This window comes from Nuphar pumila, chromosome 16, assembly GCF_984573655.1.
Source record: "Nuphar pumila chromosome 16, dmNupPumi1.hap1.1, whole genome shotgun sequence".
Lineage (NCBI taxonomy): Eukaryota > Viridiplantae > Streptophyta > Magnoliopsida > Nymphaeales > Nymphaeaceae > Nuphar > Nuphar pumila.
This window is the reverse complement of record NC_143264.1, coordinates 27,580,722-27,599,760: the sequence shown is the minus strand read 5'-3', so window position 1 is coordinate 27,599,760 and position 19,039 is coordinate 27,580,722. Positions and strand designations below refer to the sequence as shown.

The 19,039-nt window shown below is 38.0% G+C and overlaps 1 protein-coding gene across 5 annotated transcripts in view; it reads right to left on the bottom strand.

Moving 5' to 3' along the window:
* LOC149813134 (Amino acid kinase family protein) overlaps nucleotides 1-19,039 on the bottom strand; it is a 187,233-nt gene that overhangs the window by 119,585 nt on the left and 48,609 nt on the right. For all 5 annotated transcript variants that reach the window (XM_089992468.1, XM_089992472.1, XM_089992471.1 and 2 more), the window contains exons 3-4: nucleotides 6,241-6,338; nucleotides 200-242 (exon numbers count right to left, since the gene is read on the bottom strand). In XM_089992468.1, coding sequence (XP_089848594.1) covers nucleotides 200-242; nucleotides 6,241-6,338 — 141 coding nt within the window. The remainder of the gene's footprint in view (nucleotides 1-199; nucleotides 243-6,240; nucleotides 6,339-19,039) is intronic.

Sequence of the window (19,039 nt, the reverse complement as noted above, 5' to 3'; positions counted from 1 at the left end):
GGTGACAATACCATTCAAATATCTGTTATTCAAAAACCAGTTGTTTCTGCACCCTTCTCGAGGAAAACCTTTAAAAATATCATACCAAATACATACAGTTATAAGCCATGACAATGAAGAGCACAATAACAACAGAAACATAACCTTTTAAAAAGACAATAACATTATAAGAGAACAAAACAATGCACAAAGGCCCAACCTCTTGCAAGTGCCCTCACAATCTCAAGATTGAGTGATGTCACCTGAAGATTAGAAAATGTTAATGTTAGCAAAACAAAGAAGCAACACATAAAAGAATTGACTGCAACAAAAATATAGAACAGATGTAAGAAGATTACTGCCAAATTATCCTGGAAAACAGAAAGAGAAACAAAAAATGTGTTTTCAGATGCACATAAAAGCATGTTGTATCAGAACCTTTTCCACAGATAAGGTATTAACATAAAGTGCCTTGATAAACTTAACAGTAAAATTAAGGAAGTTAAAGCCCACAGTATTTAGGAAGCACGCAACATTACCACTATATGATCAACCAAGGGACATGATACTTAACATTCTGAATCTGATTTGTGCAAGATAGATTCTACATGACTTTATCGATGTCTACATTGAAAGAAAACAAAAGAAACAGATGAGAGGATGATGATGTGCAAGAATAGTGACATCACCCAACCAATAACTATGAGAAACTAGGGAAAGAAAGGATGAAAAAGAAGAAGAATATGGGAGAGATCTAAATGGAAAAGGAAGCTTTCCAACATGATCAATGGATGCCTAAGGCACTAATACTGCCATCTCCCCAACATGCTAATGTAATGAAAAGAGGTGGAAGCACCAATAGAGCAAAAGTCACTCCTTAAGAATGACTACTAGAGCCAAGAACACAAACACCAAATGTGCACACACAAAACTCTCAAATATAGAAAATGACTTAAAGTCATAAGTTGGATATTATTGAAGAAAGGAAGAGAAGGGTGAAAAACCCATACAACAAGAGGAGAACACCTCCTCTATTTATAGAGGAGGGAGGCTCAAAGAAGGGACTACAAGGGGGCTCCCTTGTAGTCGTTGGGAGCTCCAACGGTCAGAAATCTGACTGTTGCGGCCCCAACGACTACAAGAGTGGGGCCCCTTGTGGTCATCCAAAAGAAAGAAAATAAAAAGAAAAAAAGGAAAAAGGTAAAAATAAAAAGTACATTGGCTGATTTTCAAGAATACCCCTATCGGGTATTTCAATAAAAGAGAATACGTATATATATACATATATGTATATATATACTTATATATATACGGATGTATATATATATATAAGTATATGTATATATATATACATATTTTAACACGCCCCCTCAAACTTTACGGGGAGAAGACCGAAAGTTTGCTAAGGAGAAACATAAATCGTGGAGTTGGGAGCGCCGTGGTGAAGAAGTCAGCTAGTTGATACTCTGAAGTAACATATGGTAATGAGATAGTCCCTCTGAGGTATTCGTCTCGAACATAATGGCAATCCATTTCGATATGCTTGGTCCGCTCATGAAAGGTGTGATTGCTGGCAATGTATATTGCACTTTTGTTATCACAGCAGAGCTTGGTGGGAGTGGAAATGGGGACGCCCATGTCAGCAAGGAGACTTCTGAGCCATACGATTTTCATAGTTATCATTGTCATGGCCCGATATTCAGCTTCAGTGGATGACAGTGAAACCTTCTGCTGCTTCTTGCATCTCCACGAAATGAGGGATTCACCTAAAAAAATATAAAGACCCGTTATTGAGATACGATCATTGGGATTTCCTCCCCAGTCAGCATCAGTAAAAGCAGTTAAGTCAAGAGATGAGGAAGAGGATAAGAAGAGTCCCTTAGATATAGTATTTTTGATATATCGCAAAATTCTCATGAAAGGAGTCAAGAGCAAGTAGGCATGCTCGAAAGTTAGGAGAAAAGGAATCATAAGAAACAAATCTATTTGGTATTTTGGAAATCCGATTTGATCTTCTTTGAGAGGTCTCATCGATGGACTCACTTTGGGAAAAATTTTCAAGGGCACAAGGAGGATTTCTTTCATTCCTTCTAGAGTAGACTTGAATTTGTCTTGAAACATTTTCTTCTAAGTTTTGATCATCACTCGGATGTTCAAAAAGATCTTCACTAAGGGATTCACTAGGATAAATATGATCATCTATGATGTTTTCTTTAGGCAACAAGTCAAATAGAAAGGAATAATCAATATTTTCATTTGGTTGGTGCGAAAAACCATTTTCCTCTTCAAGGAATGTGACATCTTTAGAGATATAAAGCTTGTTTTTAAGTATGTCAAAACATCGATAATCTTTTTGTTTTTCGCCATATCCCAAAAAGATACATTCAATAGCTCTAGGAGAAAGTTTATCATTCTTGTGAGTTAGAACAAAACATTTACATCCAAAAATTCTTTGTCTTTTATAATCGGGAGACATATTGTAAAGTTTTTCAAATAGAGAAAGATTTTTCAAAGAGGATGAAGGAGTTCTATTGATAAGATATGTAGAGGTTAGAAACGCTTCGGCCCAAAAGGATTTTGGAATATTTCTTGAAATTAATAACGTTCTTGTAGTTTCTATTATGTGTCTATGCTTTCTTTCCGCAAGACCATTTTGTTGCGGAGTGTGGGGGCAAGAACGTTGATGACAAATTCCATTTTCTTTTAAATAGCTTTGAAAATCATTGGACATATATTCGCCTCCCGAATAGGACCTACGAATAGATAGATTTCCCAAAAATTGATTTTTGACCATTGCATGAAATTCTTTAAAGAAAGAGAAAACTTCGGATTTGTGACTTAGGAAGTAAATCCACGTAAATCGAGTGAAGTCATCAATAAAGACCACGTAATACGAAAAACCTCCTTTAGACAAAATAGGGGAAGGTCCCCACACATCGGAATGAATAAGTTCAAATGGCCGAGTGGTAAAGTAACATCTTCGAGGAAATGGAGTAGCTTTAGATTTCCCAAAAATGCAATCTTTACAAGTCATGTGATTGTCTTTACAAGTATTGTTAAAAAACGGAAAAAGAGACATTTTTACAAAATTTGGATGGCCAAGTCTCTCATGCCATATTCCAATACTTTTGTCTTTTACAAGATTGCAAGATGACTTAGATGGAAGAATCAAAAAATCCATAAAGTAGAGGTCACCCCTTCTATGGCCTTGTCCAATCAGCTTCCCTGACTGGAGATCCTGCACGGTGCAATCTTTAGGTGAGAAAGAGACTTGGCATCCATGATCGGTGATTTGAGACACGGAAAAAAGGTTTAAATTAATTTTAGGAACGATTCTTACTTTAGGAACGAAAAAGTTTTTAAAATCAAGTGATCCAATACTTTCAATTTTTAATGATGTACCATCGGCCGTTGAAACACAAGAGGATATGGGTTCGGAAAAAACATTTGAAAGAGAGTTTTTATGAGATGTCATATGAAAAGAAGCACCGGAGTCTAGTATCCACATACCTGGAGGTGATGAAGAGTAGGCGATGGCGGCCCCGGATGTTGAAGGAGAAGTCTTGAGAAGATGTTGGAGAACTTCGGAGATGTGATTTAGAGTTTCTTTGATATCTCCTTCTTTGGTACTTTCTTCCTTCTTTGGAGAATTTTCCCCAACCGCGGCTACTTTTCCTTTGAGTTTTGGACAAACCGGTCTAATGTGTCCCGGTTCATTACAATAATGGCATATTATTCTCTTTCTAGGCCCATTACTATTTTTGTTGAAGTGAGGAGGTCTATAGACTTTAACATTTGATCCGGGCCTAGTAACGGCCAAAACTTCATCATTGTTAATGCTTAAGCCAAGTCGAGTTTCCTCTTGGCATATTTCGGCGATGGCATCTTCAATAGGTAAGGCTTTGCTTCTATGGAGAAGAGATGCCTTAACTTGTTCAAATTCCGGGCGAAGACCATGAAGAAATTGAAAAAAATGTTCCTTTTCAATTTGTTCCCTCCTTAATTCAATATCTTCCGGGGCCACCCACTTAGGCTCAAGAAGAGCAAGTTCATCCCAAAGAGGAGTTAGAGAGCTAAAATAGTTCCGGACACTCATGTCCATTTGTTTGGTGGAACGGATTTTTTCTTGACAAAAAAATTGTCGAGCAAGATCCTTTTGGGTATACATACCCTTAAGGAAAAACCATGCCTCATTGGCCCTTCTAAATTTGGCAATATTAGCACAATTTTTAAGGTCAACATTGTTCATAAACCATGCCAAAATTTTGGCATGGTTACTTTCCCAATCCTCAATTTTGGATTGATGATCATTAATAGCTTTGATGCGCTCATCGCCATCTAAAGCTTTTTCAACTTCATTTTCGATTTTGGTGAGAACAAGAGAGGGTTCGGGAGTAGTTCCCATAACAAAACCCCAAAGTTTCTTACCTCTAAGATGATTTTCCATAGCGGAGGCCCACATGAGATAGTTGGACCCATTTAGCTTAAAAGAAAGCTCCACTTTAGAGTCACGTTCCATCGGCACCAAATATACTTCCTTTCTTCAAAACTTTGAGAGGCACACGTTCCAAGATAGCAAAAGAGAAGCCCAATCACCAACCGAGCTCTGATACCATGTAATGAAAAGAGGCGGAAGCACCAATAGAGCAAAAGTCACTCTTTAAGAGTGACTACTAGAGCCAAGAACACAAACACCAAATGTGCACACACAAAACTCTCAAATATAGAAAATGACTTAAAGTCATAAGTTGGATATTATTGAAGAAAGGAAGAGAAGGGTGAAAAACCCATACAACAAGAGGAGAACACCTCCTCTATTTATAGAGGAGGGAGGCTCAAAGAAGGGACTACAAGGGGGCTCCCTTGTAGTCGTTGGGAGCTCCAACGGTCAGAAATCTGACCGTTGGGGCCCCAACGACTACAAGAGTGGGGCCCCTTGTGGTCATCCAAAAGAAAGAAAATAAAAGGAAAAAAATAAAAAAGGAAAAAAGGAAAAAGGTAAAAATAAAAAGTACATTGGCTGGTTTACAAGAATACCCCTATCGGGTATTTCAATAAAAGAGAATACGTATATATATACATATATGTATATATATACTTATATATATACAGATGTATATATATATATAAGTATATGTATATATATACATATTTTAACAGCTAAATCACAAATAGTCAGATTCTCCACTCTCATAGCAATTGGAAGTGACACAGCGAAACTCTCATTCCCAATGCTTGGAGAACCATGAACAACAGTAGGTGTTGCTTCCTCGTTATAAAACAGAAGCTTAATGTCATTGCCAATACTTATCTGCCATCAGGAAACCTGTTTCCTGTGGGGGGCCTCGTTCTCAATATTGTAAGAATTCTCAGATGGTACATTCTTCCTGTCACTCAAGTCATAGCTATAGAAAATTTAGTTCATATTCATAACTTCATGACCTATTCTCTCTTGAACATTGTTTGAAGCGACAACCCTCTCTTTTGGCTTTTGATAGGACTATGTACTTCTTTTGACAATAATAAGCAATCACTAAGCTTTTTCAAGGCCAAGGAAATGGTTGAAACCATGAAGATTTGGCTCAAGGAACTGATTATAAGATCATATAGATCTAATTTCCTCCCAAACATGCACTCACTATGCATGGAGCATTGAGCATTAAGCATACTAAATCTGCAGTTGAGTAGTCCATGCTTGAATATCTAAGTAACCAGCCATCTCTCAAACCATAAATGTTTGGGATATACATCTCTCTTTTTTGAATCACAAGGCCCAGAGTATGTTAATAGTGCAGCAGGTTTGAGTAAGTACTGCACAGATTTCAATCACTTACACAACCCCCTCTCCTTCCCACCCCCTCCCCCCTTTCTTTAAAATCTCCATCTATATCGCCCAGAAAGGACATCTAGGCCTTCATTTTTTACAACTGTGACATCAGAACCTGAGGTGATTTTTTTTATCAATTTGAGGACATCAAACATAAATTTATATTGAGAGACAATCAGAAAACTACAGAAATGTGCTGAGAGGTTACCAAAAACGTAGAAAAATATTACTATTTCTTAATGAAGCATTTGATGATTTAACTCCAATGATGTTAATGGAAACAAGAATACGTTTAGGTACACCTGTAAGAATGGATAGTCCTGAAATATTTATGAAATCCAGATAGAGATCTTGATGTTAACCTAGAACATAAAGATACGCCAGCATGAGTGGAATGATAGAGAAAATTTACAAAAGCCGCCTAAATATCTTACAGATATCCTTGTTGCCACAAAACCAGCAGTGACAAGAGGTAAGTGCAATCCTCCTCTGTGAACCCCAGATCTACTTGCTTGGAAGTGCCCAAAAGATCCTATAAACATTTTTAAATGGAGATATTAGAATGATTTCATGATAAACCCATGTTGTAACATAATGGCATCAGTTGCAGGAAAATACAACATGGATAACAATACCACTTTACATTTTTTCTTATTGTTAAAATACATTAGCTGAACAGATACCAATTAATAGCTGAACTAAAGCCACATTTTCTCACCCAACAGCAGCTGGACATACCCTTACAAGTCATGTGAATATGGCACATAGAAATAGAAATTAGGCTTCAAAAGAGAATGCTTTATTTAGAAAATAGAGGAATTGGTTTAAGGTTTCATCACCTAAGGACAGAGAAATTTAGCAACATGAGTAAATAATGAAATGTGAAATTCCTAAAACAGATGGTTCAGCATCTGAAGAAGACAAGTATTCTATCCTGTACACTAGGAGGCAGATAGGGCAACCCTCCATGCAGATGGCTAACGCAAAGCAGGCTTCCTTATTAGAACATCAATGCAGAGGGCAACCCTCCAGGCTTCCTTATTAAAACTCGCCGAGTCAACTCGTTGACTCGGCTCGCCCCTCCAGCGAGTCAACCCGGCAAGGCAAACTCGGTTTGCCAAAACTCGGGCTTGACTCGGCCTGACTCGGGCGAGTTTTGGGATGTTTGAAATTTGTTTTTTGAGTTTCAAATTACAGTTTCGAAATATATAAGTACATATATTTTAACAAGGGTTACCCCCAGATTTTGTATAAAAAAAAAAAATCATTTAAAGATAAAAAAGCATTTAAATCCATGGAATAAAATCGCCATGTTGTTCGAACTACTGTTCACCCTGTGTTATCAACTTATTCTAGCAAAATATTTTAAAGAAATGATTTTCACTATATATGGCGGGTCAACTGTGCCTATGGGAAGTCACATTTAGGTTTCATCATCCATTTGTTATGTGAACAAGCATTGTACATATTCAAATATTAGTAGTCTTTTTATAGTTGTGCCATTAATATATTTCCTGCATAGTTTTATACATGAGAAAATTGCTTATTTATGTTGATATTGGGCAGTCTGTAAACTTTCAATATGCACATATATCCCTGTTTTACATTTATGGATTTGTTAGAGAGGAATTAAAGCTTTTAAAACAAGCTAGCATATATGATTGGCCATTTTAGGAACCTTAGGTAGTAGCAGACTGAACTCATGGTGACCAAATCCTCTAATTCAAGTCATGAATTAGTCAAAGTGCTTGTATAGATATCAAATTCAATTATTCAAGCAAACCTCTATAGCTCTTTGCAGTTGTTTTTATATTCTTACAGACATTTGGAGACTATGTTTACTCAAAAACATGGTTTCAGACAAATTATATATTGTTTTTCTTTTAAAATCAAAAGTTAACAAAACCCGGTCCGAGTCACCGAGTTGACCCGCCGAGTCATGAGTCAATAAAGAACGAGTCGAGTTCCGAGTCACGGGTTTTAAAACCTTGATTACTCCTTTCATTCGCAGTCAAGACCTTTCAGGTCATTTGGATGGCTCCACTCCACCACCTTCAGAATTCATCACACAAGAAACAAAAGAAGACGGCGGTTTGTCAAACATCATTCGTAATCCTGCATTTGTTGGTTGGATGAAGCGCGATCAGGCTCTCGTCGCGTACATCACTTCCACATTATCACAAGAAGTATTGATTTCTATTCTTGATGATTGCACAGCCAAGGTATTGTGGGAGAGTGTAGCTCAGACCTACTCTCAGATATCAGAAGCTAAGGGGTCATATCTTAAGCGTGAATTTCAACTTCTAAAAAGGGGGACAATGACCATTATTGAATTTTTAAATCAAGTCAAGAGCATCACAGATCAATTAGTCATTGTTGAATATCTAGTGTCAGATAAAGAAAAAGTGCAGCAAACACTGAATGCCCTGGGACCAGAGTATCACGTTCTTGTGACTTCTTTATTGTGCTTGCCGACGTTACCTAGTTTTGAAGATTTACGTGCTAAATTGTTTCAGTACGAGATGTCCTTGAAAAGCATCTCTGATGCCCCAGCAGGGCAATCATCCATACATGATGTTCTTGCCACAGGGATAATTGTTGATCGTGCACGAGGAGGGCGTGGCAAAGGTAGGGGAGCACAAGTTCAGAGTGGTCGTGGTTTGTTACCTACACCAAATGTCACTCCTATCCAGTCAAGGAATGTTCCCACGTGATACCAGTGCAACAAACGTGGCCACATCAAGGCCAACTATTGGTTCAATCCTCAAAATGCTCAAAACCGCAATAGAATACAAAATAATAGAAATGTTGCTACATCAGGATCTGCGGGTACCTTTCGGGTCAGTGATGATGTTAAGGATCTTCTCTTGTCTGCTATGGCTAACCTGAACTTGAAACAGAATGATGATGGAATATGGTATGTAGACTCAAGGGCAGCAGCTCATGTCACTGGCAATGCAGGTAAGTTCTCTACTTTAATCCCCTATTTTGGTATGTCTAATATTGTAATTGGAGATGGAACTCACCACCCCCATTTCAAACGTAGGCAACATTCTCATCCCTTTGTCTGAATCTTCATCCATTCCTCTATCTAATGTTGTTCATCCACCAAAACATGATATAATGGCATACACAGATACAGACTGGGCAGGGGACCCAGATGAAAGGAGAACTGTTTCAGGTTACTGTGTTTTTATTGGAAAAAATCTTGTCTCATGGAGCAGCAGAAAACAGAAGGCTATAGCAAGATCTAGCACCGAAGCAGAGTATAGATCTATGGCAGCTGCCACAGCTGAAGTGACCTGGATTAGACATCTACTTACAGAAATGGGAGAGAGTGTCTCAAGTTCAACTCTTATGTGTGATAATAGAAGTGCTATACAAATTGCGATCAATCATGTTCATCACAGTCGAACTAAGCATATTGAGATCGACCAACATTTCATCGGACAAAAGATAGCAAACAAAGAGAATGAACCAGTTTATGTATCGTCAGAAGACCAAGTCGCTGATGCATTCACAAAAGGTCTCACAAGTAACTGTTTCTGGTATCTGAAGAACAAGTTGCACATGGTTTATGAAATGAAATGGGGATCTTCGAAACACGAGCTTTGATTAACAAGAGCAAGTGTCAAGAATGACACTAAAGCATAACCCTTAAAAAGGGTATAACTGGAAACAAAATAAAAATAAAAATGTATTCTTTATTGATATGAAAAACCAATTGCTTAAGAAGCATTGGAGTGAAATACAAGAGGGGCTGCACCCCTTTATATACACAGCTGAAAGAGGACTCAATAGAGCTGTTGGGCACTGTCCAACAGCTCTATTTAGAGCTGTTGGAATGTGTCAGTCCAACAGCTCTATTAAGAGTTGTTGGACTGTGTCAGTCCAACAGCTCTATTGCTAGTCAAGTCTCGACAGGACTTGACTAGCAACAGTCATTCTAGTTCAAACTGAACTAGATGACATAAAGACAAAAAATAAAAATAAAGGAAAAAAAATACAGAAAAGAAAGAAATTAAAAATGTATTTATATATATATAATAATATAATATTATTATATATACATATATGTACAGTTTTACATTTTAACACTCCCCCTCAAACTTATGGTACAATGAGCGAAAGTTTGTCTAAGAGAAAGTGAAATCGGGGAGCAGCGAGAGGCTTTGTAAAGAGGTCTGCTAACTGATATTCTGAAGTGACATATGGCAGATCAATTATCCCGTGTAGATATTCCTCTCTGACGTAGTGACAATCCATTTCGATGTGTTTGGTGCGTTCGTGGAATGTTCTGTTACTGGCAATGTAGATCGCACTTTTGTTGTCACAACACATTTGTGAAGCCTTTGTTGCTTCAACTCCCATGTCAGCAAGCAGTCGTCGGAGCCAAACTACTTCCATGGTCGTGGTTGTCATGGCTCTGTATTCAGCTTCGGTGGATGAGAGAGATACCTTCTTCTGCTTTTTACACCTCCACGAGATTAATGATTCCCCTAAAAAGACACAAAAGCCAGTGGTTGAGTGTTTGTTATTGGGATCACCTCCCCAATCAGCATCAGTATATGCAATTAAATCAAGAGAAGAGGAGGAAGATAAGAAAAGTCCTCGTGAAAGAGAGGACTTGATGTATCTGATAATACGCATGACTGCTCCCATATGAACAGAAGTAGGAGCATGTTGAAATTGACTTGTTGTATGAACAGCATGTGCTATATCTGGTCTGGTAATGGATAGATAGGAAAGTGCCCCGACAAGCTGTCTGTAAGGAGTAGGGTCTGCAAGAAGTTCTCCATCATCAATCTTCATTTTAACATTAACAACTTCTGGAGTGTCAACTTTCTTATCATCAGTAATACCAGACCTGAAAACAATATCAAAAGCAAATTTAGTCTGAGATAATAAATATCCTCTAGGAGAATAAGCAACTTCAATGCCTAAAAAATATCTCAACAAGCCCAAATCAGTCATTTCAAAATGAGATTTAAGAAGTGTTTTGATTGTTTCAACTCCCTGTTTATCGCTTCCGGTGATGATCATATCATCCACATAGAGAAGAAGCACAATGATCCCTGCATCAGAATTCTTAATAAACAAAGCAGTGTCAGTTAAACAGAATTGAAAACCAATATCAATCATAACACGACTAAACCTATCATACCAAGCTTTTGGTGCTTGTTTAAGTCCATAAAGAGCTTTTTCTAAGCGAAGGACTTTACCCTTAGGAATACTTAGACCAGGAGGGGGTTCCATATATACTTCTTCAACTAGCTTTCCATTTAAAAAAGCATTTTTGACATCCATTTGAAAAATAGACCATTTTTTGATAGAAGCTAAGGCAATTAAGGTTCGGACAGTAGTCATACGAGCCACCGGAGCAAAGGTTTCTTCATAATCAATCCCATATTCTTGGGCATAACCTTTGGCTACTAAACGGGCTTTATATCTTTCAAGAGTACCATCACTCTTGGTTTTAATTTTATAAACCCATCGACATCCTATAGTTTTCTTCCCTGGAGGAAGATCTTGAATATTCCATGTAGAAGCCTTTTCAAGTGCATCTAATTCAACTTTCATGGCTTCTATCCATTTGATATCATTTTTTGCTTGAAAATATGTGGATGGTTCTTCATATGAGTGAATTAATGCAATAACTGCCCTATATGTGGGTGAGAAAGACTCGTATGATACAAACTTTTCTGGAGGCCTCGAGATCTGGGATGATTGTCTAGTTGGAATGTTAGAATATTTCTCAAGTGCACATGGAGTATTAGACTCTTGTCGCCTGGAATATTGAATACTAGTATCTCTATGAACTTCTTCATTTTCAACATTAAGATCAATAATTCTTGGATCATCATCAAAGTTACAATCAAGGTCATATTCATCAGATGTTGATGTTAGATCTAGCAAAAAGGAGTACTCAGTGACGTCTTTTAATTTTCTAAAATCAAAGAAGCTCTCCTTTTCAAGAAAGGAAACATTTCTAGACACATATAGTTTATTATTTTTGAAGTCAAAACATCTATAACCTTTCTGGTTTTCAGCATATCCTAAAAAGGCACAGGGAATCGCACGAGGGGAAAGTTTATCATTTTTGTCAGTAAATATGAAACATTTGGACCCAAATATTCTTAATCTAGAGTAGTCTGGAGAAATGTTCATAAGTTTTTCAATGGGAGTGATATTTTGTAACGAAGAAGATGGCATCCTATTAATGAGATAGGTGGCAGTTAAGGCAGCTTCTGCCCAAAAGTCTTTAGGGACTTGATTTGCTATTAATAAAGTTCTAGTGGTTTCTATAATATGGCGATGTTTTCGTTCTGCCAGTCCATTTTGTTGAGGTGTATAAGGACAAGATCTTTGATGTGTGATGCCATGCAATTTAAGATAATTTTGAAAATCTGTGGATAAAAACTCTCCCCCTGAATCTGTGCGAAAAATAATAATATCATTTTGAAATTTGTTTTTAACCATATTATGAAAAGTTTGAAATTATGAAAATACTTCAGACTTATGTTTGAGAAAGTACATCCACGTATGTCGGGAGAAATCATCGACAAAAATAACATAGTAAACAAATCCTCCTTTAGAAATTACTGGTGCAGGACCCCAAACATCCGAGTGTATTAATTCAAGTGGTCTTGAAGAGAAAAAGGTTCTGTTCTGAAATGGTAATCTTTTCATTTTGCCGAGAATACAATCTTTACAATCAAATGATTCAGAGTTACAAAATTTCCCTAGATTTGGAAAATGTTGGATTTTGGCTATATGTGGGTGACCAAGTATCTTATGCCACAGTTCCAACTCTATTTTTTGAATATTATAACAAAAAGCTTTCTTCGGCATTTCCAAAAAATCCATGTAATAGAGTCCTCCTTCTCTATGGCCTTCCCCAATCAGCTTGCCTGACTGGCGATCTTGTACCCAACAACCATGAGAAGAAAAAGAAATATTACACCCATAATCAGAAATTTGAGATACAGATAAAAGATTTAAATTTAATTTGGGAACATGTCTAATTTCTAGAATAAAAAATTTTTTTGTTTTATAAATTTTTTCAAAATCTCCTATTCCTTCTATTTCAAGAGAAGTCCCATCAGCAGTAAAGACCTTTGACACACTTGTTTTATTTTTAACACATTTGGATAGACTTTGATTATTTGGGGTCATATGAAAAGATGCACCAGAGTCAAGAAGCCAAGAAATTTTACCTAAATCAGAAAAAGATGAGGCTGCTGCGCCGGTTGAAGCTTCAGATGAGGAAGAGGCACCTTTGATGAGAGGCTGAAGGATCTCCATTAGTTGGGCCAGGGAAACTGGTGCATCCTGATCTTTAGGCTCCGATCCAGCAATTGCAGCTCTTTTTTCTCTCAGCTCCTTAAGTTTGGGACATTGTGGCCTGTAGTGTCCCGGTTCATGACAGTGATGACAAATAACTTTCTTCTTATCATAGTCACCATTTTGTCGGTTAAAGTGAGGAGGCCTATATGATCGAACATGATTCCCTGGTCTAGACACGGCTAAAACGGAATCATCTTCAATTTTTAAAGAACCTTTCCGGAGACGATTTTCTTCCATTGTTAACTCTTCAATAGTTTCAACAATAGAAGGAATTTTTCCCCGGTGAAGTAGGGCCGATTTAGTGGTTTCAAATTCCGGCCTTAATCCAGTGATAAACTGGTAAAAATGTTCAACATCGAGTTGTTTCTGACGAAGCTCGATGTCTTCGGCACAATGCCACTTTGGTTCTAAAAGGGAAAGTTCTTCCCAAAGTTCGGACAACCCATTGTAATATTCACGAATAGTTTTGTCTCCTTGTGTCATCATTCGAACTTTTTCTTGGAGGTTGCACACGTGTGCAATATCTTTAAGGGAATACATATTCTTAAGGTATTCCCATGCCTTATCGGCATGATCAAATTTGGCAAGACTTGAGCATTTTTTAATGTCAACGCTATTGATAAGCCATGACATTATCTTCGCATGAGATATTCTCCATTCTTTCCATTTCTTCTCGTATGAGGCAATAGCCTTGATTTTCTCTTCTTCCGATAGAGGGACGTCTTTATCTCCCTCCTTTTTAGTAAGAGATAGCTTAGGTTCCGAATCGGACCCATCCACAATCCCCCATAAGCCTTTTCCCCATATATGGTGCTTCATGATTGAAGCCCATGTTACATAGTTCGTATCGCTTAGTTTCATAGGCATGATGGTGACTTTATCATTGTCATCCATCGATTACAAGGAGAGAAAGAATAGGGATAGAAGAGAAACAAGAAGGAAAATGAGAAAGAAAGAAAAAAAAAACAATACAACAAGATGTGAAATCTTCTCCAATGAAGTGATAAAACACTTCTCTTCAAGTGGCGAACACTTTTGCAAACGGGAACGGAAACCGAGGCAGCTTTTCCTCAAGATTTAGTACTTCCCTGGCTCTGATACCATGAAATGAAATGGGGATCTTCGAAACACGAGCTTTGATTAACAAGAGCAAGTGTCAAGAATGACACTAAAGCATAACCCTTAAAAAGGGTATAACTGGAAACAAAATAAAAATAAAAATGTATTCTTTATTGATATGAAAAACCAATTGCTTAAGAAGCATTGGAGTGAAATACAAGAGGGGCTGCACCCCTTTATATACACAGCTGAAAGAGGACTCAATAGAGCTGTTGGGCACAGTCCAACAGCTCTATTTAGAGCTGTTGGAATGTGTCAGTCCAACAGCTCTATTGCTAGTCAAGTCTGGACAGGACTTGACTAGCAACAGTCATTCTAGTTCAAACTGAACTAGATGACATAAAGACAAAAAATAAAAATAAAGGAAAAAAAATACAGAAAAGAAAGAAATTAAAAATGTATTTATATATATATATAATAATATAATATTATTATATATACATATATGTACAGTTTTACATTTTAACAGTTTACTCCCATGCACAACTTGAGGGAGGTATTAGAATATAGACCGGATATGGATCCAATAGAGATCCATATCGGATACAGCCTCTTATACATATATGTAATGTAACGACCCGAACTCATCCCCTTTGAAAATGCATTTTTTTTTCAGTGCGAAAAACTTCCCAGAGACCCGGGGTCCTCACAGTTCGAACTTCAGATGGATAGTTAAACACCACAAACGAACTTGCAATCATTATCCATAAAACCAAACCAAATTTCTTTATTCAAGAGTTAAGGATTAATCTCAAAGACAGTGTTCTACTCGATAAAAAGTAACATAACCACTGACGGAAATAAGTAAATGAAAAGGACACTAGACTGAAGGACAAAACAAAGAAAGAGCCACTCTGTTCACCAATGAAGCTGTCAAAAACTCAGTGTGACTCTAGCGCCCTTCCAGTAGCTATCGACTTCACTGATCCCCTGTTCCTGCGAAAAACCAATAAAGTAGGGCGTCAGAATCGAAATCCTGAGCACGACTACTTCTTAATGAAACAAGTGAGATAAAGGGTTAAGATAAGATATCATGCAACAATTGAGGGAAATACATACAAGACAGTTTATAGCATTTAGGAATTTATTCATGCAACAATCATAATTGTTAAGCATACGAAGACAGTAAAGCAGTAGCAAGTAATAAAACTTCATCATGCAACAAGAATTAAACATTTCACACTCACCATCATGTATTGATTGAGGGAACCATTAAAGTATGCATGATCTAATGCATAACAGGAAAATGCTGGACTTTTGTGCAATGCATGAATTCTTTTATTATCTTTCATTTAAGTCTTTTTGTTTCCATATGCATGCCCTATTAAATGCACACACTTTAAGTTTCTCTTTTTTAATTACCGTGGCCTGCGGATACACCAAACGGGTAGAATCTTCGAGATCAAGTAGGTTCTCAGGGTAGCTTAACATACAATTTGTATTTTATTACTGGGTTCCAACTTAGCCCTCGACCGAATCACCTTCGTAACATTAGACCTCCACATTTAATGTCGGGGACACAAGGGACACCCCACGCCCACAAGTGTCACTTCCTTGGTACCAAAACAACAGTTGTGTCAAAACACACCACTCCCAGGTAAAGTGGCAGACTCTTCCTAAAACCGTGGCCAGGAGAAGGAACCCCAATATCGGGTTCAGGGGACAAAGGTAAAGCCACGGAGTTTTTGTATCCTCACAGTCTCCCCAAGACCGGATCTCTAAGATCCCCATTCTCCAGATGGGTGATCCCAGAAGGTATGTTACACTGTTTTTAGTTATTGTCTGTTATTAAAAGCCATTATTTGAAGTTTGCAATCCAGGATGCAAAAGCAAGGGCAAAAGCTCGCATCCACCCCTGCGAAAACCATCACGAGATTTCCGCCCGTGAGGACAACCAAAACAGTGCAGTAGTGTGCAGTACCAACAAGTGTGATTTAAGCAATGCAATTAAATATTTAAGAAAAGCAAACAAGCCCACGGCTCTCCAGGACGGTGATGGTTCATTTAGGTCATTGATGCATCGCATGCCAAAACCAAGCATTGTGTCATTTATCATACGAGACTCATGTTCCAAATGTGCCCTCAAGACAAAACTGTTCATAAGCATGAAAGCGCTTAATTCATATGCATCTTTGCCCTGTGAAATCTTGCATCAACCTATATATATACATGCCAATGCATACTACCTTGAGTGTGTGTGTGCACATGCAAGTACATATTCCCATCAAGTGTGCATCCTTGTATTAAATATACAACATCAATGACCCGGCAATGCATGACAGCACAACATCCACACGTTTTAATTGCACAACTACAATAATGTACGTAAAATAAAATTCTGCATGTATAAGATTCATATTTCCTTCTGTCAAAACATATAATCCATCACATGTTTGAGTTGTTGGTTGGGTATGACAGCCCTGGACCGGACAGCCTACTGGCCGGCTAGTCAAACCAATCCAGCCGACCCTGTCGGCTGGCCCTATCAGCACATACACAGGTCAGCCACTGTGGTTGTATCTGTGTATGACTGATAACAGATGAAAAACCCAGTCATTAAGTGATAAAACCCAAATTCAAAACCCTTGGGAGTATTATACAATCATATATATAAATTTTTTTTTTCAATAAAGGATAACAGCATGATATCCTTATACTTCAATGAAATTTTCAGAATTACAAAGGATATTTACATCTGACAACAGGGTATGATGGTACGATGCATGCACATTCCCATGACTGTTAATGCTTCAACGAAATCAGAGGTGAATGTATAAATAGGAAACATAACAGTCCACAGTACAGGCATATTCATGGATATATATATAGAAAAAAAATGTTTACGGGCCAGTATTATACTTTTTTTTTACCTGTATCACAGGCCAGCACCGAGCCGACTGGGTCGGTTGGGCCTGCCTCGGTCATGCCAAAACCAGCACCGTACCCAGCCGATCACTTGGTTGGGCCTGTCGGCGGCCAACAGCTGGCAGTCAGCCGAGTGCCACTCGGCTGGCTGCCAGCCAGCCAACAGCCGAACCCAAAAAAAAAAGAAAACAGATTTTTTTTAAAGCCATGCCCAGTCCAGCCGACCCTGTCGGTTGGGTTCAACAGCATATACACAGGCCCAGTTTGGGCCTGTGTATGCTGTCAAAAACTACAGCATAAGTGTTTACGCAAAAACTGTTTATTCTTTATTATTATATACCATTTTTTTTGTTAAGAAACAATAAAAATACAGAATATACGAGTGGGTAACGGTGGAAATCGTGGGTCCACTGTTCCTCCATGGATTTCCATCAAAAGATGCATGGAAATCCAATCTCCACCCGATGTCTCATCCGAATGAAGAAGAGGTACCCGTACCTTTAGAGGAAAATATGAATAGAGGTTGTAAAAGGCGTTAGGGCTAAGCTACGATGCCTTCAATCTTCTTCTTCTACCTCCTTCACTCTCCCTTTCTTTCTCTCCTTTCTCTCTTCCTGTTTCTCTTTTTTTTTCTAAAGCCAAATGAGGGAGAAGGGTTATCGTGCCACCCCCCCCCTCGTCTCTTAAATAGGCTGGTTTCCAGAATTTTGGACTCCTTTCCTTTTTTTTTTTTTTACTTTTGACCCCTTTTAATTAGAGAAGAGGGTTAACCCTAAACCCTCTTAACCCAATCCCGAAATTGATAAAAATTAATAAACTAATAAATTTATTTTTTTGAATTTACTTATTCTTAAATATTCAAAGGCTTCCAAAATTGGTCATGTTGAACATGGAGACTTTTTATATGATGTTAACCTCAATTTAAAGCTCCCAGCTGAATTTAAAGTCATAAAAATGTTGGGCTTGGATTTGGATCTGGATTCGGATCCAAGATCCAAACCCATACTCATACAAAAATTTGGATTAAGACTCGGATCAAGTCCAGATTTTTATAGGACCTAACTAGGACCCAAGTCCATAAAAATTTGGATCCTAGGCCTTGGATGCAGCCCGATCAAATTTTGAATCGGTTTCAACAAGTTGCTAAAATTTTAGAAAAACGTAATTTTTGGACCAACCGAAACTCGAATTTAGAAAAGTAAAATACCATTGCGCTCAGAATTTCGAGGCGCATCCAATGATATATTACACGAATATCAAATTCTGAATTTCGCCCGAAAATAACCCGAATTTCGCTTGAATTTAAAGGTCGAAATTAAAACTCTTTACCACGTTCCGATTGGCTTGCCTCGACCTTGTCGATGAAATCCGGGTCAAACCCAAACTCTAAGACATTGGTCTAAGACTCGAGCCTCAAACGATTTTCTTACCAGACTTAGCCAAATTTCGGAAGTTTTCATGAACTGACTAAGATCCGAAAACACGTGATCTTACATCCCTACCCCCTTAAAAGAATTTCGTCCTCGAAATTAGAACATACCAAATAAAAGAGGGTAGTGTTGACGCATGTCTGCCTCAGGCTCCCAAGTGCATTCATCTAGCCCATGATGCTGCCAACGCACCTTCACGAACGGAATCGTCCTACTGCGTAGCACCTTTTCCTGGAGTTCCACAATCTCTATCGGCTTCTCGTTCGTAGTTAAGTCAGGTTGTACCTCGATCGCCTCATAGTGAATCACATGTGAGGGGTCAGGTACGTACTTTCTCAACATCAAGACATGAAAAACATCGTGAATCTGCGAAAACTGAGGAGGAAGTGCTACCCGATATGCAGTCTCTCCGACACGTCCAAGGACTTCGAAGGGTCCAACATACTTTGGACTCAACTTCCTTTCTTTCCAA